The 22,477-nt window shown below is 35.7% G+C and overlaps 2 protein-coding genes across 5 annotated transcripts; both read left to right on the top strand.

Annotated features, from left to right (window-relative positions):
* The first annotated feature begins 1,065 nt into the window (after positions 1-1,065).
* Positions 1,066-5,055, top strand: LOC143720860 (cell adhesion molecule 2-like). Of its 2 annotated transcripts, none has more exons than XM_077210760.1 (8): positions 1,066-1,210; positions 1,956-2,285; positions 2,369-2,689; positions 3,182-3,250; positions 3,462-3,629; positions 4,529-4,576; positions 4,662-4,721; positions 4,869-5,055. In XM_077210760.1, the coding sequence occupies exons 1-8, from the start codon at positions 1,138-1,140 to the stop codon at positions 4,928-4,930; spliced, it is 1,131 nt and encodes a 376-aa protein (XP_077066875.1). In that variant the 5' UTR covers positions 1,066-1,137; the 3' UTR covers positions 4,931-5,055. The 2 variants fall into 2 exon arrangements, with proteins under 2 accessions (XP_077066875.1, XP_077066867.1); XM_077210752.1 differs by having other exon boundaries at positions 1,070-1,210; positions 4,529-4,577; positions 4,666-4,721.
* A 2,308-nt stretch (positions 5,056-7,363) lies between these two features.
* On the top strand, positions 7,364-21,991 carry tuft1a (tuftelin 1a). Of its 3 annotated transcripts, none has more exons than XM_077211153.1 (12): positions 7,364-7,892; positions 13,254-13,328; positions 14,425-14,526; positions 14,719-14,805; positions 14,889-14,954; positions 15,051-15,134; positions 16,576-16,686; positions 17,561-17,784; positions 17,886-17,991; positions 18,091-18,174; positions 20,318-20,412; positions 20,531-21,991. In XM_077211153.1, the coding sequence occupies exons 1-12, from the start codon at positions 7,836-7,838 to the stop codon at positions 20,601-20,603; spliced, it is 1,164 nt and encodes a 387-aa protein (XP_077067268.1). In that variant the 5' UTR covers positions 7,364-7,835; the 3' UTR covers positions 20,604-21,991. The 3 variants fall into 3 exon arrangements, with proteins under 3 accessions (XP_077067268.1, XP_077067258.1, XP_077067276.1); XM_077211143.1 differs by lacking the exon at positions 7,364-7,892 and adding an exon at positions 10,798-10,981; XM_077211161.1 differs by lacking the exon at positions 7,364-7,892 and adding an exon at positions 11,266-11,316.
* The last annotated feature ends 486 nt before the right edge of the window (positions 21,992-22,477 follow it).

The raw sequence follows: 22,477 nt of genomic DNA, 5'->3' as shown, positions 1-22,477 counted from the left end.
ATTGTTACTTACAAATGTTTGAGTTCGCAGATGATGACGCGAACATCCACCTCCATCCTCCCCACCACCACCAGGTTGGCCCCTGTCCATACCTCCCCGGGGGTCGTTACTGTTTTCATTTTCTGGTCTATTAATTAATTAATGTTATTTTGATATCATCTCGGCTTCCGAGTCTTTCTGGTATAAATGTATGCAAAATTGCATATTCTCTGACATTTTGCACAGATCACATTTCCTACTTTCACACTCCGAAAACAACTGTGTGAAGGTAAAAGGTCCTGTGGCTTGTGTTTATATTCAGCTTTTCTGCAGTAAGCTTGTGGTCTGTCAGGACATTTAAACCATAAACTCTTTTATACATTATCACAATAAATATTTATATCTTCAGTTACTTCAATTACTACATTTCCATAGAAACAATAAACTTAAAAATTAGCTTTAAGTTCATTGCCAACTTACCTGTAGCAAATCTCATTGAGCGTTATAAAATAGCAGAGCATTTCTAAATCATTTGCACTGTGGAATTCTGTCTTTTGTTATGCAACTACTGTGTATTTTTTTTCAGATGAAAGCACAACCCCTTTTTCTGTTTCCACCAAAATGTTAATTGTTAGATCAATGTTTGTGTTATTAACATTAATTCATTTTATTTGCTCTTAGTTTACCAGCCCATTGTGTATTGTTGTTTACTTTTATGTATAATATCAAAGTGGATAAATGTAAAGTAACTTAAGCATACAGTAGGTTTCTGATAATCCTGTATTGGACCGATTAACTCTGGTATTTTTTTTTATACCAGGCTGCCTTTTCTCATCTATATCTACAGAACTTTATCTGTGCATGACAACAAAACCTTTTTTTTTTTTTTTTTGTTGCAATAGTTCTTGTCCCAAAGTAAATGAGAATTATTTATTTGAAATAGAATTTGTTTCAAGCACTGATCAAATCAAAGGTTTGTATTTTTTTCTGTAAGCAAAACTCCCTATCACAAACAGAATCTCACTAAAGGCCTCTATAAGAGCACATGAATTATATCATGTTGACTTCCGCACTATAGAGCAACACAGCGTTGTGAAAGTGAAGTGATGTGGTCTTTGCTCATATATAGTTCAGCTGTCCTGCAGTGAGGATCTGTTTATGATGGGGAGTTTTCACCCTTCATATTTCCAAATTCTTTATCTTCTAATATCATCTTTATTGGAATGCAAAGGTAAGTATCATTATATAAAATAAAATTCCTTTTACCAACATAGAAATATGCAAACATAGAGATATGCATCAATTGTGTGTGTAAAGGCAGCATAGGTGTGACATGCATATGATCAGTGTCATATAGGCTACTTACGTGTTAATTATTTGGGAATTGTATTTGTGGTAACAAACAGCTTCTGTTCTAGCTAGTATGTAAAAATTTAAAACAAAAATAATTTACTGAGGACAGTCTTTTTTGTTTATATATAAACATTGTTTGGTGTGCAAAGACGTACCCAAACAATACATTTATATAAAACTGATATAAAAGTCAATGGAAACACTTTACAATTAGGCTCAATACGTTAGCATTAGTTCATGTGTTATCTAACATTAACAATGAGCTATAGCCTACATTTCTTACAGTATTTATTCATCTTTGTTAACGATAGTTAATAGTTAATTTCAAAACTTTTTTATGCATTAGTAAATGTTTAAATTCTCATTTACTAATGTTAATAATTGCTTTAGATTAATAATTGCTTTAGAAGTATTTTTCATTGTTGGTTCACATTAACAAATGTAGTTAACAACTGGAACTATATTGTAAAGTATTTCTAAGTCGATTTATGTATTTTTATAAACTGGCAATCAGAAGGATCAATTCAGAAAATTACATTTTTTACTATAAACCCTGTGGTGGTTTCCTATCCATGTATCAGTTCTCTCAGGATGTCTCGTTCCTCTTTTTAATTTCCCTTTAGCTCAGACGGCGAGACCCTGCAACCAGGTCCATCAGTTGAACATAAACTATGTTCAGGGTGACAGTTTGTCTATTTCTTGCCTAACCACAACCCACCCGCTGGAGTCTCTGACAGTGAAACTACGCAAGACAAACCCGGTTCAACACATCCTAAACTATTCAGACAACTCTCCAGCATTAGAGCATCAGAGATGGTCTGTGAGAAATGATACTGGAAATGTTACACTTCACCTGAAAAACATCAGTTTATCTGATATAGGTCATTATGAATGTCAAGTCTACAAAGATTGGGACTGCCTTAATGCAACTCTTTTTAACCTGAAGGTCAAAGGTGAGAATGCCAATTTCTAAAAAAAAAACAAGTAAATAATCCTCTTGAAACCTGTTTTAATAAACATGTTTCTCTGGTTTCAGAGTGTAAAACTTTGGATTCTGTCCATGCGACTCCAGACTCTTCAGTGTTGCTGCCATGCTCTGAACATCCTCTACAATACAGAACTGATCAAGTAACTTGGAAAATCTTGCATGGTCACCAATCAACAGAAATAGCCCAATATCGCCCTCCACACAAGCCCTCAAACAGCACAGAGAGAGACCCGAGGCCTCTGTATCAGAGAGCGAGAATACTAGGGAATGGATCTCTGCTTATAAGGGATGCAGTAAACACTGATGGATCATGGTATCGGTGCAGAGTGAGTGAAAAAACCTGCTATGAGGTGAAGCTGGTGATGAAAGGTTTGTTTTTAATCCAGAATTTTATAATTTAATCTAATTAATCAATATCACTCAGGCAAGTACTGTTGTTTCAAATATCAAAGCCACACTAACATTTATATCAATGGCACGGCCATTGCCTTTTTTATTGCTTTTACATGACCGATCAATAAACAAGTATTTAGATTTTAACTTAAATTTTAACCACAAAATGTCCAGGTGGTATAATTTTGCCCCACCAATAAAAATAGTGCCAAACAAGCTCTTTCTATTCAAACTATTCAAACTATTGCATCTCTGAGCAACAGATTCCAGAATTAATCAGTTTGTCAGTTTTAAACAAATTGTTTGTGTGAATAATTAAAAGAATCACTTGTTGCCATACTGGCAAAATAACAATATGCAAAAATAAATAATTACTATTAGGCTGCTGTGTTTATAAAAGGAATGCTAATTCTAACCCTAATTTGTAGATGCATTTTTTAACATAAATTGTTTGAAATGTAATTATAGATTATGGGATATCTCATTCGACAACACAATTGGAAACACTTTCCACAACTTGTCCTACCTTTCACACAGGTAAGACAAGAACCAATGTGTGTGTGTGTGTGTGTGTGTGTGTGTGTGTGTGTGTGTGTGTGTGTGTGTGTGTGTGTGTGTGTGTGTGTGTGTGTGTGTGTGTGTGTGTGTGTGTGTGTGTGTGTGTGTGTGTGTGTGTGTGTGTGTGTGTGTTTTCAAAGTATCCTAATTAAACTGATATTTAATTTGCTTTTTTTTATGTCAACCTCAGCTGACAGTCCTGTTGTCCATGAAGGCAACATTGATGCGAGTGCAGAAGTGACAACTAATCTGACAGTAGTAGTGATAGTCACAATAGTGTGTCTGTGTGTCCTCATTACACTGATCATATGTGTGATTCTTTATTTCAAAAAACGAAGGAGCAATATCAACAGCAAAAGTAAGTCCTCAACTGTAGTTCCGAAAAGTTTAACATTGTTGAATTGTCACTGTCATAGCAATGGCTTATTGGAAAGGAGAAAGGAAGTGATGACTGATATTGTCATCAGAACAGTTTGTATGTTTATATGATATTTCCTGTTATTTATCCTTGACTAACTGAACAGTTATTCAAACAGAAACCAGGGTTAGCTACAATGCAAACCCTCAAACATTTGCTTGTTTTGCAGATGTTTTTCCCTCAAATCAGTGATTCTAAAAGTAAATGTTCCTTCTGCAATGTAAGATGTGATACTAGTATGTCAGTGTGTCAGTAAGAGAATGTTAAATGCTAAAGGTATAAGGATTTAGGCGATTTTAAGTCTTATGGGTGTGTTTAGATGATTGATGAGGTTATGTTGCAATGAGAAGTGAAATGCAGCCTGAATGTTAAGACGAGTGCCAAAAAAGCACTGCAAGGGGTCTAAAATCCGTATCCCAGTGCTCTTTGGATGTAGGTATAGTTCGACTCATGTAAAAATGTATCAAACCAAGGCACTCAAGAGCTTAAGTAAATGTATATAAAAAGCCTTTATTTCATCGTGACAATTAAAAACAGTTTTCAAATGGCCGCATATCGCATATCGGTAGCAAACACACTAACACACTCTGAGTCAGAAGAAATTGTTAGATAAATAGAGAAGACATCTCTCACCAAAACATAATAATAATAATAAATAAAATAATATATATAAATATATATATATAACAATGCACTAAAGTGTAACAAATCAGAAAAAAATGCAGCCTGAATGTTGTCCGCATGTTGGAAAGAAAACACATTTCAAAATATTGTAACTTTTGTAGTATGATGGTTGAAGTTGACCAGATGGTAAAGAACCTCTTTTTCGTCTCTTGTAGCAACATCAAATTGCCGGTTCTCTGAATATTATTCCCAAATTTCAGAAGGTAAGTGACATTTGTTGTAAAATGTTTAGAAGACATATAAAAAGTGTAACTGATGAAAGTCTTTTTTTCTTTTTTTTTCTGACAGCTGGGTTTGACGTCCCATTGTATTCTTTAGTGGAACGAAGCACAAGAACCATGACCACCTGTAAGTTACCGCAAAATATTATTAATATCATTAATTGTATATGAGAAAAGTGTCCTTTGAAAATGAGTTAACAGTTCAAACAAAACATTAAAAAAATCTTAAATTGCAGGTGGTCAAAACTAATTTTTGAACTTTATCTCCCAACAGTTGTAGCTGAACAAGCTGAAGCTCCAGCATGTATTGTAAACCATGCCATATATGACATTTGAACATTGTGAAATTTATAATTGTGAGGCTTTTTAATGCTTTTTGACATGACCGTCTTCGAGTAATTCCTAATTTTGTAAATTAGTCGCTAAACATAATAAAGGGGAAAATCTGTCATACAAACATAGAATTGGGTGACACTCACTATGCTTTTATTTTATTGTTTTTTAATGCTCTAATGTGACGATGTTATGTTGTCATGAGTTTTTAAATCCTTAGTTTTTTCAAACTCAACTTAAAGATGATCAAAACAACTATCAGCCATTTTGTTATTACCACACTGTCTGACTGAGAATTGTTTTGTGAAGGACAGTCATAGCATGATACAAACGGATGATTTGATGATGCAAGAATTAGAGAATTGAAGACATAATTAGACATTATAGATTCCAGTGTCATCATAGCAGCCAGTTTATCAAGTTTTTTTTTAATTCAATTTAATTTTTTTATATGAAGAGAGGAAGGTAAATTAATCAGATACATTAAACATGTTTAAGAATTAACAGTATACAGGGGTTGGGTTCAGTTCTTGTGAAACGCTTATTGTGGTTTTTCATGTTATTAATCTTACGTTATCGTGTATTAGTTTAAATTTCCACACTCAAATCCACACCCTTCACTCACACACACACACACACACACACACACACACACACACACACACACACACAGCGTATCACTGATGGCATTCCAATGTGGAAATTATTGCTTAATATCAACTCTCACTCTATTGCTATTTACACATTGCTGAAATTTTTAAAAGGAAGGGTCAGTGTAATATATTAATATATAATTGTGAGTGTAATATATATATATATATATATATATATATATATATATATATATATATATATATATATATATCGTGTAATTCTATATATCATTTAACAAACAAAACAATTTCAATGTGCATACAGTACAATTAAGACCATGCTGCATTTAAACACTTTGCCGTGAGTGTCTTTTCCAGACATTTTTATACCCTTAAGAGATGTAACAAGTTTGACAGTTTTTCATAATTCAATTTGACATTATTACAAGTCTTGTACTCAAAGGTTTTGAAACTACAAGGTACTTGCTATAATTTAATAATTATATATCTATAATCTACTTTAGTTCAATTGTTTACTATACAAAATCAAGATAAGTGACAAAACAACATAAGTGATAAAGTAAGTCCTTGAAAACATCAATGGCAATGTCATAGGACAAAGTTTCATTGATTTAATTCAGTGCCGCTATAGAGAAAACTTGATAACAGGGATGTGATGCATTTTTATTCGCACATTTTGTAGAATGGCTCTTGGAATTATTTTTTTTTTCTTTTCTCTGCATCAACTCATTCATGCAACAACACAGACATATAAAGAAAGGAATACAAATGCAGACATTTGGATTTTCTATAGTTGTTCATTATTATATGACTGAAGCCATTCCCTCTTTGGTAGGCTATTATGTTGCATGTCTGAGCTAAAACTGCTTATCAAACTACAGTTGTGTCTTGTCTGGATCACAATGATGCAAACTTGTTAAATATGTACTTCCAGTGTGCATCCAATAATTACAGAGTGTCACATCAAATTATATAGGAGGACTTAAAGATAGGATTGAGGTGAATGCTATCTATTACTCACAAGTCTGATTACCTCACTTGAGTTTGACTCTTCCTCACCTCGCTCTATATTACACATTTTTAATTATTCAAAATATTTATTTTATTGTTTATTATGCTATATTTATTTAATTTTAAGGCTAAATTATTTTTTCCCTATATATGGAGATCTAAATGGAGACAGTAAAAATTTTATTTTCTTTAATGTTTTTGTCTTGGTGTTGTTATTTTTAATGAGACCAGGGACCTATACCATGATGGTAGTTGAATAAACTCAGGGTTGCAGGATTAGTTTCGAGTTGACAAAAGAGTTTAGGAGTTTAGACATCAGTAGCGAACAGCCAATCATATGCCGAGAAAGAGTGGAACTGCGATTCATTTCTCACGAGAGAAGCAGCGCAATTCACTTATTAAATAAAAGTATTAAAATATTAAGTGACCTTTAATTAGGAGTTGAAACAGGTGGAGTGACTTTATCGCCTCAGACATGTGTCACTTTGCTCGCTGATTGGTCCAAGTTCGTTTTGCAACCTTTTACCTGGAACATAACCTGCCCCGGACCAGGTTAGCCGTGGAGCGTAAATTACAATGGCGATGAACACTACTCTTTCATGGTGCCTAAAACCCAGGGTTGGCGCGAACTAAACTGAAACATACCTGGCTAGCCACCTAAACCTGGTTCATGGTATAGGCCCCAGCTTTACCTAACGTTACTTGTACAGGCAGAATAGAGACCATTTAAAATTAAACTGTGAAATTAAGGTGATCTTGAGTAGCCTAATTTATGCAGTCACATTTCTTAACGTCCTCCCACTTTTCTTTTGCTTTCAGCAGGCTTTTGCTATATATGGCCTGTCATTTCCCAGCTATCACTCTGAAGAAACCGAGTAACTTAGTAGATTTATGTCGAATCCTATGCTTAATTTTCCGTATCCTCGGGACAGAGGGATGAGATCGTGTCGCTCAGGTGAAACACCCAACATGACACTGTTCCCGCAGGCTGAGGCGAAACAAACGCAAGAGGGATGCCGAAGCAATGATGTCACACGACAGTTTTCACTCTGACGCGTTAACGACCCGTGAAACCTGTGAGAAGGAGGGGAGAGTCTGTCAAAACCTTGCAGCGAGCCGTTAAACCTGCACCGAGGCTATTTATTATTCAGCGTATGACTAGATAAGAACAAAACACAACACCGACGAGCTCGCGCGCGCAGTGGGATATTCAACTTCTGCTGTTATTTTACTTTATTTACTGAAGCACTATTGTCTTTTTAGTGTAGAAACATTCAGCTACAATGAATCGAATGGGGAGTATGTGCACATTTGATGAAATCAGATGGGATGACCGAATGGTATGTAGGCTACCAATTTATTCACTACTTATTGTTTAATATAGAACCTCAAATGTGTTCGTTTGTTTGTGTGTGTTTGTTTTATTTAAATGTACCTGCATCTTTGCACAGGTCTGAATAAAGTTGATAGGCTATCTACACATAGTCTTCTTGTATGAATAAGCATGAGTAAAATGTAGTAAAATAAAATAAAGTTTTAATAAAATTAAGGTAAAATGTCTACACATCTTGACAAAGGTTTCTGGGTCATTTTCTCAACATAGCCTACTCATAAAAGAGAACTTTGATCCCCTGTTAGGCATTTCTTCCTGCTCTGTGTTCCTGGTTGGGAAATTGTCTACCACTTATTTAAATGGTTTAACTTTAGTGCTTAATTGATTAATTTATATTGTCAAAATTAAGTTTTATATCGTCAAAATATCTAAGTGCGACTCTTTATAGATTAACACTATGTTAATCAATAAATACTATTTGCTATAGTGTCAAACTGCACTAAACCTCATTTACCTCCACTTGATCTTCTCTGTGTGCACAACAGATGGTTAATCAGGTTTAATGTCACTTACTTGATATTTGGTTTCACTAATAAACTGTGAGAGGAATTTCTGCCAACATGGAGGATAGTTAAGCCAAATGCCAGCTATATCTGTGTCTGTTAAATCACCAGTATATAAAGTTCTGTATATAAAAAGTTATAATGAATTAGATGATTATTAACTTGATATTTCCATCCAGGAGTGTTGCTGGGCAGCCTTGTGCCCTTATTTTTTATGGCCTCTTTTTGTTCCACAGAATATAGGCTATATAATGGGAAGGTCTGTGCTAGAAGATAGGAAGAGAGATAAGGCTCAAGTATTTGCTTGATTGTGGCAGGTCTCCTTCTCTTTTATAACTTGATAACCATTCACTCTGACTTGACTATTCAAGTCTGACTTAAAGCACCGTATTGTATGTTTTTCAGCAGCTACAGTTTTTGCATGTATTTCGTTTGCAAATATGAAAACAGAAAATGATGCACTTCTTTCTCAACTCGTCAAGCATTACAAGGTCAAAGACCATTTGAGATGCATTCTTTAGAGTCACATGCTTAAAGATTCCCTTCTGAAATGACTTTTAATGATTTCTTGTAGTTCTCTAGTAGATTAGGGTGAACTTTTTGCTTAAAAATTTCACTTTATCTTATTTTAAAATGATTTGGAAAAGAAAAAGCAAACAAATCAAAATACATTTTTTCACTTTTTCATGTGGAGGGAAAACCAACAAAAGCTTTTTGTAGGTATATTGTTTTTGCAAGTTTAACCTTGGTTATGTAACTTGTTTCCCTTTTCTTTTTTTAAAAACCTTTGTTCAACCAGCTGTGTCTGTATATTTACTTTCTCTCTCCTCCATTTTGCTCATTTACCACTCCCTCTATAAATGCCTCTTTCACATTTGGCTTAGGTTTAGGGGACAAACAACAAATATTTAACTTCTAACCTGTATTTACTCCCTCTATGTGACTTCTGTGAAAGGACAAATTATGCCTAGTACCTAACTATGATAGTCATTAGGGTGATATACAGTGCAGCAACAAATATGTATTTTGTACACATGTGAAAAGTTGGCTTGCTGTGTTGCCTTGAGGTGACAAAGTTCCACAGAACATTGTGGTTAAATTATCTTATGTTTTGTTTTGTCTCGTCAACACTGGAAGGACTTGAACAATAATTAATTTTAAGGTTTGTCGTAAATCATTGTTTATTACTAATGTAAACTTATTTATTGATTATCAGAGTTAGTGTGCAATGTTTTGTGCAATCAAAATGTTTTTCTAGTTAGAAAACAAATATCTCAGTTTATTGAATATTGATACAACAAAATAAAGCTTAATATAACAACATAAAGAAGAGCCCAAGGGGGACTTTTGTGATATGGCAACTTGTGCAAATGTTTTTGATATAGCAACACATTATGAACAACATTTAAGTACAAACTTCCATTTAAAACATCTCCTTTAGCTATTTTTTCAAATTTATTCATTCAATGACATTTGGCATTTCATAAACTTTATATTTGTGAAGTATTTATAAACCTTTATAAAGTACTTCAAGTTTATTTCATAAATATTTTATTAGAAATGTATCCCAGTTTTTCTTGTTCTAACATTGAGATTTATGATGCCATTTTTAATGTTTCAGTTCACTCAGATTCAGTGTTTGTATAAAGTCACCATTGTCTATGTACAGTCTCAGGTTTCAGCAGCTATTCAGATTTCTCGCGTGACCATTACATCTTACCGAGGAAAAACGCTTGTGTGATTAGCCAAGTCTTTTGTCTGTCTCTTTGAGGGGTCCAGAGGCCTGTATCCAGTGACACATTCCACTCACGGCTCTCGAACAATCTCTAGATTTTCCCTCTCTTCATCACCCATCCCTTTCTCTATGTCCTGTGTGTCTCTCTCCCCTTTGTACCTCACACCTGTGTTCAGGTTTCACTCTGACCTGGTTTGATTTTCAGTGAACAAACGCTATTGCACTCTCTCTCTCTCTCTCTCTCTCTCTCTCTCTCTCTCTCTCTCTCTCTCTCCATCTTTTATTAATCGTCTGTTTGCTGTCTTAATACCTGGGTGCCACCACCTCTCTGTTTTTCTCGATTTCCTTGGTACACAAAATATACAAATCTTACACAGCTGTTATATAATCTCTGAATAACGATTATTCCTGTGTGACAGTGTTTGCTCAGCCAGAAGCTTTGTGTGTGTATTTGTGTCCATTTTAATGAGCTATGTTGTGGTATAGGAGAGTTTTTGTATGTGGTGCTATGTTGTAATGAATAGGCTGTTGTTCTGATGCCTCAAGCAGAATCCTCACAAACTGCTTTACACGTAGATTTTTTTAATCCTCTCGCATTACAGGCGTGATTATTTAGTGCCGGTTGCGTGTCATCTTGCAGGGTGTGTGTGTTGAGTGCCTTTGTTGCGTTGTTGCTTTCTTGGGTTGAGGTGTGGTGTTGAACTTGGCTGGCTCGACTCTAAATGCTGCTTTGCTTCAATGGAAACACCCATTTCGCACACAATTGCAGGACATTCTTGCGATGGTAGCCTACCTCAGGTAAATATATTAATGCATAATTCATTATTATGAGTTTGTATACAGTCCTAAAAAGGTTTTGTGGATTCTTTATGTCATTGTTTTGTTTATACTGAGTATTCAGTTGCCTTCCGTCTCTTCTGCCGATCATCCTGGTAGTGTAATTGTTGTTTTGTTTTGTTTATGGGATTATGATAAAAGTGTTGTTTTGGCCAGGTGGGTTGAGGTGTGGCTGTGTTTTCTCAAGTGATTTAGTAGGCATTACAATAATAATAGATCTTTTTTTTTTTACTTTGACAGCTTGCATTCGCAAACTTGCATCACTAGACTAATTCTAAAATCCCTCTTGATGACAGGTAATACAAAAGTGTGTACCTTCCAGCCTTACATGGAATGTTTTTGACCATAAAGTCCTTTGTAATCGACCAAAATTTCAACTGCTGAGTGTGTTGTTGTGGTTTGTTGAACTGCATTGCATCATGCTATTGTTAGTTTGTTGTCGACGTCTTTTTCACATACAGGATACAGTACTCTATATCATCATACTGTGATAAAACATGTATGTCGCCATATGGTACAGTAACAGTACATATAGTATTGTGTAAAAGCTGAACTTTGGAGGTCTGTACACATATATACAGTATGTATTATTTTACTATCAGTGTTTACTGTTGCTGTTTCTGTGAACTGTAAGCTTTTTCTGCCACCAAGACTATTTTTTTTTCCTGATCTTGACATAACATAATATGTTTTCTCATGATCTCGCTTCAAAAGAAAAAAAAGTTGGTGAGCCGCAACTATTTGATCTGCATCTGTCAAACATCATTTTGTAACCACACATATTCCTGTTCCCTTGAGTTGGTTGCCATAAAATAGACCACATTTTCAGAGTAAATATATTGTTTGATAAAAACTTGTTTAAAAAGTTGTAGCCTCTTCCTTAGTGTCAGACACTGATTTGCAAGTAAAATAACTTGAATAAATAGAGCTGTATTAGCTTGAGTCAGTCCTTGATCAAAGTAAAAACAAAAATTTCTCATTTATAATGCACTTTGGATCTCATATTTTGTCACGTTATTGCCTATAACTATATCATCCTTGTACATTTGTACTATTATAGTGAACTCACTGCAGCTTCTCTGTAATGTCAACTGCACTGTAACAGTCATCTCCTATTATACCCCATTCACTCATGTCTCCTCCTATTTTCATATTCCTTGTCATTTACAATCAACCATTCTATTGCCTCCTATATTACTTAAATAACAACTGCCCTAATGACAGTAAATATGAATCACGTTTAATCTAATAGAGTGTGACTGGAATGTGTCTTATGTGAATGTGTAATGTCCTCCTTCACCTTTGTTCGGACTTTTAAGCCACTTGATCTTCGCCCCAGTAATGACCATGGACAATTTCACAGTCATTTCAGGCCTGTTTCACACATATTTGATAAATATGTCACAGTTTGTGCATGGTGTCTGCCACACAGTCTTTTTCAGGACATCTCGTCCCACCATGACTCACTCACACTACTTTTAGAGTCAGCAGACTCTTCTGGATTCATGCATGGACACACACACACACATTTATCCATCCATCTGTGGTTGGTTTAATTTTTCCACTCGTCATTGTTTTATTTATTTGATCAGATTATGTTCCTGAAAACCATATACAGTTATAATAACAGGCTACCTTCAATATCTCTTAATTTGGTTAAGTGAATGTTATCGTATGTGTTGTTTACAAGTGTTTCCTCTGATCTGTTTGTGTTGTTGCCAAAGCTTTATAGTCTCTGCTTTGCCTCTTCCTGTGTCTAACAGAAATAGTTTATGTTGTCGATGGGTGTCTGGGTTGTCATGGTGACATTCCGTTCTGCGCTGGAGTGCATTGTTCCGTTTAGATTTGTGGCATCCCGCCTCCATTTTTGTGACGATTTAAATTTACATTCAAAAAATACAAAGTTTTGGCAAAGCCTGCAAGGCTCAAGCATTTTCCAGAAGCATGAGAATGAATCAAATCAGATTTTGTATACATCCTAGAGACTGGACTGTAAATGCCTTTCGCTTTCACTTTTTTTCTTTCACATTGAGTAACCACAGACCTTCATGCCAAACTTTAATGGGCCATTGGCCTCCAGTCAGTCTCTCTCTCTCTCTCAGAGGGCATTACTCAGTTTCTCCTCCCCACATGTTCCCCTCATCCATACAGCTCCCACCCTTTCGCTCTCTATAACGGTCTCTTTGTTGCATCCCTCACTCATATTTTTGCTTCTCTTCATGCCATCATTCAGGACGGGCACAGAAGGCTCAGACTGACTCTCCACGAGCAGAACCAGCACCAGCGGCAGCAGCTTTCCACGGAGAAGGTTAATATATGTTTCTTTCTGTTTCACGTCTAGTAAATAGATGAACGGTAGATGATCTAGTAGTGACATTTGCAGATGTCAAATTCAATTATTTTTTTTATTTTTTTTACATTTAAGTAAGATTTTAAAATATATGACTGACTGAACTGTTTCTGATTCTGGGAAGGTTTTATAAGAATGTATAAGTGCCTGTTTGAAACCATTCCTGCATTGAATCTCTGATATTTATGCTTTAGCTGAAGTTATACCAGAATGTTCCACTATAATACCAGGACAGTTAGAATTACTTTAGTATTAGTCCAGCTACATTATTCTAGAGCTGCTCTAAAGCCAAAACAATCTCTGTCACTTTAATGTTCTATTATCACTGTAAAGCTACTTTCAAGCAATCTATATTGTTAAAAGCAATATATAAATGAAGGTGACTTGACTTGACTTTTATTGAGCCTGACTTAATTTGCTGTCTAATATTTATGCTTATTTTTATACATATTTATGTTAATTTAGATTTAGATCACATCAGATACCATTTGCATGTTTTAAAGGACAAGTTCGGTATTTTACACTTAAAGCCCTGTTTTAAGATCGTTTCTGATGAAATAGAATGGTTAAGATTGAAATTTGGACAAATGCTGCTGTCCCCTCCTCCCACACATGCACATTCTCTTTGGTCCGTTTCTCTTTCACTGTCTATCTGCCAAAGCTCTATAAACATAAGGAGCATGTGGCTGTGTTCCAGGGGAGGTGCTTGTAGGACCAGAGGCTCATTGTTTCAGATTCCAGAAATTGCATAACTTTCCATGTCCCTTTTCCCACATCTGCGTCCATTCTTGCTCTTTAGGGGTTTCCTGCTACCCTTTGTGTGTCAGAGTTATTTATACTTTGCATTTAGAAAGGGGCCCTTGTTTTCTGCAAAGACATGCAAATGTAAAGTTTTGATTCTGAAAAAATAGACAGTATTTAACTGAATGACTATGTAAATTCTAGACAATTAAGACATCATTCTATTTAGTGTCGCAAGACATAAAAGAGCAGTTAATAGACATACTATGCATATACTATTGGCATTTAATATGTATTTTTCATGCCATTCCAGCCAATTGGCAGAGCTTTTGCCTTGGTACAACCAACCTATGAGGGGCAGCCACTGAAGACTGATCTGATCAAGCCGTCTGAGGACCAGGGTGAGGTAATCAAGGTGGGTGTCTTTAAATTTTAATTATGGATCATGTACATCTGGAAGTTTGACCTGTAATGTAAAACTATAATAGAATTTGTAGTTCTGCCTAAACTAGATGAGCAGAATTAGACTAAAATTTCATTCAGGCACTTGTTGAAATCAGCGATGTCAATGCTTATATTTTCTAAAATCTTTGGGTTTACTTGTCAGGTATACCTTGAAGACCGCAAAGAAGCACAAGTCAGACACCAACAGAGCCTAAAGATGCTCTCAGAGGAAGTTTCACAAATACAGGAGGTGAGAACAAAAATCCTCAGTATCATTTCCCACTTTTCTATGTTTTCAGAACATGTGTTTTAACAGTGTTGTACTGTGTGCAGGTGAGATATTGTCTAAAGAACCTCAGAGAGCAGATGGCAGCTAAAAGTCACAGAACAGAACACAAGGTGAGACAAGAAATTACATCAATCTGCAGATATACATGTTCTTCAAAGCTAGATTAACAATAAAATGTTAACTAACTCTCATTTTCTCACCCTCAGCTGGTGTTATCTGGTGCTGGTCCCAGAAAAATTAATGGCACTCATTCCGTACTTACACAGACACTGAACGGCTTAGAGAGACAGGTGAGAGTTTAATGTGCCCTGTTGCATTGCACACACACACACACACACACACACACACACACACACACACACACACACACACACACACACACACACACACACACACAGGTTATCAAGTTGATATTATAAATTTAATTGTGCATGCTTATTTTCAGTATTTTTATATTTAAATTATCATTCAATCATAAAAAAACAAAACACTAAAGCAATCTTCAGCAAATATTTAAATGAATATGCATTTTTCATACAGAACATTATATTGTGATGCCTAAATTCATTTTTAGAGTTAAAACAACTTATTTGAGCTTTTATTGTTTTATTTTTAATTCATTTAGACAAAATAGAATCTAATTTTAAAAATAAATGTATTTATTTATCTAAATTTATTGGTTATCAGACTTAACATGACAATAATTTTCAGGTTATCAATATCGCTAAGAATGTTATCTGTGCATCCCTAATTTTTTTATTCCCCTAAACCCAAACCTAACCCTCATATAAACCTGCTGACATTATTAGATTTAAAGCAAAAGATGATTTATGAACCAGCTCCGATGTAAATACTCTCCTTCTGTTTGTAATGAACAGCGTGCTTCAGAGCAGTCATGTTATATAATGTGCTGTGATTAAAATCTGTCTCCTTTGGGTGATAATAGTTTTTTTCATTTAGGTAATTGCTTATTCACACCTTCATTAACAAATCTCCACAATCTGCTAGTACAAAGCACATCAACAAACCTGCAGCGGTAAACACCCGTTAGTGTTTGTGTTATCCAGGAGCTAATGAAGAATTAATCACCAAGGAAACCACACAAAAACGCACAGCTCGGGAAACATGTTAAGCCACCTGCAATAATTATCTTTGGTTCTCCCTAATCGCTGGTATTTGTTCAACAGGTTTTAACGTTTCTCACATTCTTCACATTCTTGTCTTTTGTTGCTTGATGAAACTAAATGTGGCGGCAGCAGATTCTTTTTAGGAATGAATAATGCGGATTAGCCTCCCAGGGGGATGTGTGTGTCTGGGTAGTTAGAACAGGAATATGGGTGGAAAAGCTGAGCTATGACAGCATACAGTACATCAGTGTAACACTGTTAGAACACACCCTATTGACGCACGTACAGAGAAGATCCCTCCCTCTTTCTCTCGAACTTACGTTGTCCACTCGCACTCACGCATGTCTATAAATAACTGCCGGGAGTAATGTGGGCGTGTTTCAGTGGAAATTTTTTAGGACATATATTTTGTTTGTGTGACTGTGTGATTTGGTTTATAATTAAACACAGTTTGTCACTATTTTTTTATTGCTTAAAACACTATGTTGCATAACTAATGCAAGACAAGAAGTACATGAACACACATACAAACAAACTCGACTCTCACCAAACAAATTCCAGATTGTTTTCACTAACATTTTGTTGCTATATTCTGTCTCTCCAGGATAGTGTGGATGAGCAGGAAAAGGAGAAGATGAGGGAGGCCAGTAAGCGTCTGTATGGTCAACTCCAAGACGCCGAGAAAAAACACCAGGAAGATAGAGAACAACTGCTGGTTAGTAACTTCCACTTCTTAGCATTTGTTTCTTTCATAGTGTACAAGGATCCTAATGTTATTAATCTTATATAGAGCATTCAAAGGAACTTTTGTCAGACTGTCCTCAGAGAAGGTGAGAGTTCAGTTGTACTAATACTGTGCCAGACATTCCCTCTGGTCAACTGGATCAGATCCAGGTTTGGAAAGAACAGGGGTGAGATCGCACATTCTTTCATGATGACGTTCCGTTTCGTAATCGGCTACTGCTTGCATCTTAAGGATTTCAGTGTTAAGCAAACAGCTGTTGTCAAAATTATACCATAAAAAATTAAACAGATTGAAACTTTTAAATATTTTCAACTTCCTGAAACTTTCTCTGTTGTACAAATGTGTTTGTTTTGATAAGGAGTCATCTGCCAAATTAAATACATGTAAAAAATAATGTAAAATACTGTTTACCCTGATAGTGATCAGGACCCTGACACAAAGCATCATCAAGCATTACATTTTCAGTAATTTTCAATAATCATGTTTAGAATGACTGCTTACTTATAATCCATCAATATAGGGCGATTTTATCAAAAACTAGTTGGCCTGTTAAAATATCGAATTTTTAGGCACTATTTGACATAATTAGGAGTTATTTTTATTCATTTCAATGTTATATCAGGTGACAAATTGTTTACAAGCTGTTCTATTCAAGACTTACCATAAGAAGTATGAGATTGAAAGGGCCAACGATTAGATATATAGTTTAGGGCTCATTGTACAAAACAATATTTCTCCACAGAATCCTATGTTTAACAAATCAGATTTGAGTATTTCAGAAAGCTGTGTAATAGTTTTGCTTTGTGATTCAACTCTTTTTTTGTCTTTGTTCGTGTTCTTCTAGGCAGAGGCGCGTCAGTATAAGCAGCAGTTATCTGAGCAGAGTGAGTATCTGAAGAAGGTTCAGCACAGCAAGGAGCAGCAGGATCAGCAGATCGAAGACCTTCAACGTCTCATGGGCGGCATGGAGCAGGAGAGCTCCTCCCTCAGAGACCAGCTCATGACCAAACAAGCTGAAGTCCTGCAGCTGCACGAACTGAGGGAGGAGGGCCATGCAGGGAGGGAGAGGTGAGAGTCATGACTTACTGATTCTGTCATGTAATGTTGTCTTTTTTAACTTTAAACATCAACTGGCCGTTGCTCTAAACAGTTGCCTTATCATGTAACAGGTTAGAAGAGCTGGAAAGGGAAAATGCGATTTTGAAAGAGAAGATTCATCACTTGGATGACATGCTCAAGAGTCAACAGAGAAAACTACGGCAAATGATTGAACAGGTACTTGTGCACTGCACACACACGCACACACACTCACACAAACATTTGTCATATTAGGTTCACTTTCTCACACCATCTTTCCATCGTTGTGCTGTTTAGCTTCAGAACTCGCGCATGGTGATTCAGGAGAGAGACAGAGTGATCAGAGAGCTGGAGGAGAAGGTGGCCATGCTGGAGGCAGAGGTCAGTTTACAGGATAAACACACATCTTGGTGGGATTCACAATTACCAACGATTTTGGTTCTTGTTCCAATTCCTATGACTTATTCTGGTTCCTTGAAGGGAGAGTTCACCCAGAAATGAAAATGTTGTCATCATCACTCACCCTCATGTTGTTCCAAAGCTGTATGAGTTACTTTATTCTGTCGAACATGACAGAAGATATTTTAAAGGGACTATGTGTAGTTTTTTAGGTATTTTATTATCTAAAATCAATATTTTTATTCATAAATATGTCCTCAATGGTGTACAAATACCTCTGCCAATTATCTGACTTATCCTCGTAAACGAAGAATTTATTATCTTTATATACATGTGACGGGTAGGTCCACGGAGGCTTCCATGTCGTTCCACCATCTTGAAAAACTATAATAGCAGAGAGGTTCAAAAAGTACTAGGCAAACGCGTTTTCACAACACGTTTTCGTTCAGAGCCAGCAGCCAGTAACTGAAAGCAGCAGAAACGGAGGAGCAGAGCAGTGAGAGGCACCTTTCACTGCTCCAGCAAGTTTAAAAGGCTGCATTGCACTGTTATTTTTAATGGCATACATATGCCGAGCCTCAGGAGAAGAAATCCTCGTCGCAAAAAAAGTCCAAAATTGAACGTAAAAGGAAACGTGACCGGAGATTACTAAAAACAAGAGTCAATGTCAGGATAGCTTTTTCCAGGTGGAGAAAGATTTCAAAAGAAACACTGAAGTTGCCTGCTTTCTCCTCGACAGGTAGGCTAAATCAATATTACAGTCTTAATGACATGCTTTTTTCATTGCTTGGTTGTGTACTTTATTATATAGACAGTAGAACATTTATAGTCAGTAGAACATTTATAGTTAGAAGTTAAACAGGCTCTTTGATGAATAGCAGCAATTGAATTGGTTTGTAAGTTTACTTTTTATGTAACCTAGAAATTCGATAAGAATATATTTTAATACAGCATATGTTTGTCATAGCTTCTTGGTACATGACAGCTACCGTAGATGCAACACGCATTTGAAAAAGCGAGGCGCTGGAGACCACAATTCGTTTGAATGCAAAATTCAATTTCACCGCTAGATGGGAAAAATTCCTACACAATGTCCCTTTAAAGAATGTTGGTAACCAGACAATTGACGGTGGCCATTGACTTCCATAGCATTTCTTTTTTCCTACTATAGAAGTCAATGGCTACCATCAACTGTTTGATTACCAACATTCTTCAAAATATATTCTCTTGTGTTCAACAGAGGAAAGAAAGTCATACAAGTTTGGAACAACATGAATAAGTGACGGCAACATTTTTGAGTGAACTATCCCTTTAATTTTTCCATAAATATTTTTTTACTGAAGTATTTTTCTTTCTTTTTTTACAATAATAAATACATTTAAACAATTCTTTCAAAAGGTGTGTTTACAATGACTTTTTGTGACTTTTCACAGAGTCCAATCCATTAATTGGCTTTAACAACGATTTGCAATTTCACAAATAATTACAAAGAAACACAAGTAGCACATTGAATTAAACACCGTAATAGTATTTTCTTGTAACGCGTACTCCAGTAATGTATATATGTATATAAGTGAAAATGTGGTAACATTTCATTTAATAATAAGCATAAAATACTACTGACACAAATGCATACATAAGCATAAAATACTACTGACAAAATGTATAATGGGTCATATGAACAAGTTAGTTACTACACTGATTTAAGCTGCATGTGTTTGTTTCATTGGAGTCTTAGTTGTGCTGTGTGTGTTTGATTCACACACAGCACAAAAAAAGAGCTCTTTAGAATAATTTGTTCAGGAATTGGACTACACTGGTTGATTACCTAAAAAGAATAGATAAGAGTAATTCAGCTCCGATTTTTTAAAAACACAGAACTGGTTTTGAAAAAGAATCTCTCGGGTATGGTTATAATTCTCCTCTCCATCATTTGATCATAATTTCACGAATTACTGTTGAAAATGCACCCAAGTTTTTTTTATTTTTATATATATATATATATATAAATAAAATAAAATTTCTATCCCAATATACAAAAATAATTCAGCTAATTCACCCTTTTATCTGTGATCCCATGAGTCTTTCCTGATGTCTGACCTTTGTGAATGTGCTTTGCTCACAGAACAAACAAATGCGCGATCAGATGGATTACTACCTGGGGAGTCAAAGGTCAAATTCATACCTGCCATCAGACGCCAATGCGCAGATTGTCTACAGGTAAGACATGCAAATTATCCCGATAGCTACACGCAAATTATGTTATGCAAATGGTCACATATACTTGATAACAGACATACAAGCACAAATTCATAGTCAATTTATGTCTCCTCCACAGCAAGCCTCTGAGACCTTCCACCCAGACCAACAAGAGTCTGCCCTTCATCAAAGTCATTGAAATTAAATCATGAATGTTACCACAGCAACATCACAGCACTGCTGTGAAAACCGCACCATCCTCCAGTATCAGGCTGGACACTAGCAAAACAAATGACCTTCACCAAAGGACACACCAATGCTTTAATGTCTAAAGGCCTTCTCCCCATGTATACTTCTAACTATGCAGAGGTCTGTTACTGTTATTGCTAGAATTATGTACTATGAATAATCAATGTAGGTTTGACACAACAGGGACTGTTAAAGTGAACATATCCATTTTTATGAAGAAAAGTGAAGAAAACAAGAACTCATTTTCATTTTTGTAAGAAGTGTGAAGTGTTTCTAGATGGACGCTGGGGATATTTTAGTATTTATTTGAGGCTGGCCCTCTGAAGATGCCTTTCACCCAATATTAATGGACAGACTGGTTTTGTTGCTAAACACCCTCATTGAGCTCTCTTTATCTCTCGTAATCTCCCTCGGTATTAGCTCGGGAATTAAGGGGTCTTTTTCTGAGTTAGACAAATTATAGAGACGATAACAGATGGGAAAACATTTTTATTTTATTTGAAGGAATATGAAGTAAAGAAAGATGAAGTATTTTCGTATCTTCATTGTATCTATTTATATCTAAGTTAAGGCTGGAAAATGCGTTTTGTGGCATTGGCCAGGGAAAGCGATCAGGAACAGCAGTGTTCCTTGTTTATCTCGAATAACACTTATAACTGACAGTGCTGAAAGAACTGAAGGGGAGACAGTGAGTTATGACAAGCTTATCTTGAAACAGAAAACTGCAACACATATTTATTCTTCATCTACACGCTTTTCTCAACCAAAGAGACACAGTAGGGAGAATCCAATGACTCGCCTTCTATGAAAAACAAAGATGCCTTGTGAGTGTTCCATTAGATTGAAAGAATGTAACACTTGTCCTCTACTGAGCCAGTTCGGGCCAGTAGAAGACAGTGTGACCCCTGTTATTCAGTCGAGCCAACCGCTGCAGTTACTCAGTTAGCCATTTCCAACATTCAGTAAACTGATTTTATAGCACCTAGTTAGAAAACTGATGTGATTGGCCAGAGCACCTGCTCAACTCAAATAGTGCCATGTGAACAGTTAATAATATCACAACATGGATTATTTATACTTATACTTAATTTAATTCTGGACAGGGGTGTGTTCAAATATGCATTCCATCACCATGTTTATCCACCTTCACATTTGTAGATAGTTTTGTGTATATTTTCTCTATGTGTGAACTTTAACCTTGATGTGAAATCCTTAGAAAGGCTTCAGATAAGCATGTAACATCTTTTATTTTTTTGTAATAATATTATTTTTGTAGTAAAAAACGAGTGGTTTGTTACGCTTGAATTAATGGCGTTTTGAGTATTGTATTTAAATAAACTAGTTTCATGAATGTTGTTGTCTTGCCTTTTTTTCGTATCAAAAAGGGAAAAGTAGGTAATGGTTATATGGTTGGTTGGTTTTATGGCATCTTAAAGACAATGTAATGCATACCTATCAAAATTTTATGATATGGAGAGGTACCGTGGAATCTGACCACCGTCACAAACACTCCAGTGTGTTTATTTCGTATGGAAATACATGTGAGTCTCACAAATAAGATAAGCCTATTAGAATGATTTCAACATGAAGGATCAAACATGTTTTCTCACTGCGTCACTCACCTAACTCGGAAAGTCAAGTTACCAAAACTGACAATTACGAGTTGTGCTGATGTTCATTTGCATTTCATCTCATAAATACATTCTTTCTGACATGACTTTAAAACACTGTAACCGCCGAAGCTAAACTTGGACTCCCATTGACAAGCCAATGACATCACACTAACCAACAATCGGTTTTGCTGTACTTTTGCTAAACAACCGAACTAGAGTGCACA

Source organism: Siphateles boraxobius, unplaced genomic scaffold (genome assembly GCF_051911475.1).
Source record: "Siphateles boraxobius isolate OS27281-9 unplaced genomic scaffold, OSU_SipBor_1 12, whole genome shotgun sequence".
Classification (NCBI taxonomy): Eukaryota; Metazoa; Chordata; class Actinopteri; order Cypriniformes; family Leuciscidae; genus Siphateles; species Siphateles boraxobius.
The sequence above is the reverse complement of the archived record's forward strand: the minus strand, read 5'-3'. Positions and strand labels throughout refer to the sequence as shown.

Coding starts and splice junctions, on each gene's coding strand:
- tuft1a (XM_077211143.1), top strand. CDS start 10,922: ATGGAAACACCCATTTCGCACACAATTGCAGGACATTCTTGCGATGGT. Junction 14,806..14,888: donor AAGTTTCACAAATACAGGAG/GTGAGAACAAAA, acceptor TACTGTGTGCAG/GTGAGATATTGTCTAAAGAA. Junction 20,413..20,530: donor AATGCGCAGATTGTCTACAG/GTAAGACATGCA, acceptor TCTCCTCCACAG/CAAGCCTCTGAGACCTTCCA.
- LOC143720860 (XM_077210760.1), top strand. CDS start 1,138: ATGATGGGGAGTTTTCACCCTTCATATTTCCAAATTCTTTATCTTCTA. Junction 4,577..4,661: donor TTATTCCCAAATTTCAGAAG/GTAAGTGACATT, acceptor TTTTTCTGACAG/CTGGGTTTGACGTCCCATTG. Junction 4,722..4,868: donor CACAAGAACCATGACCACCT/GTAAGTTACCGC, acceptor ATCTCCCAACAG/TTGTAGCTGAACAAGCTGAA.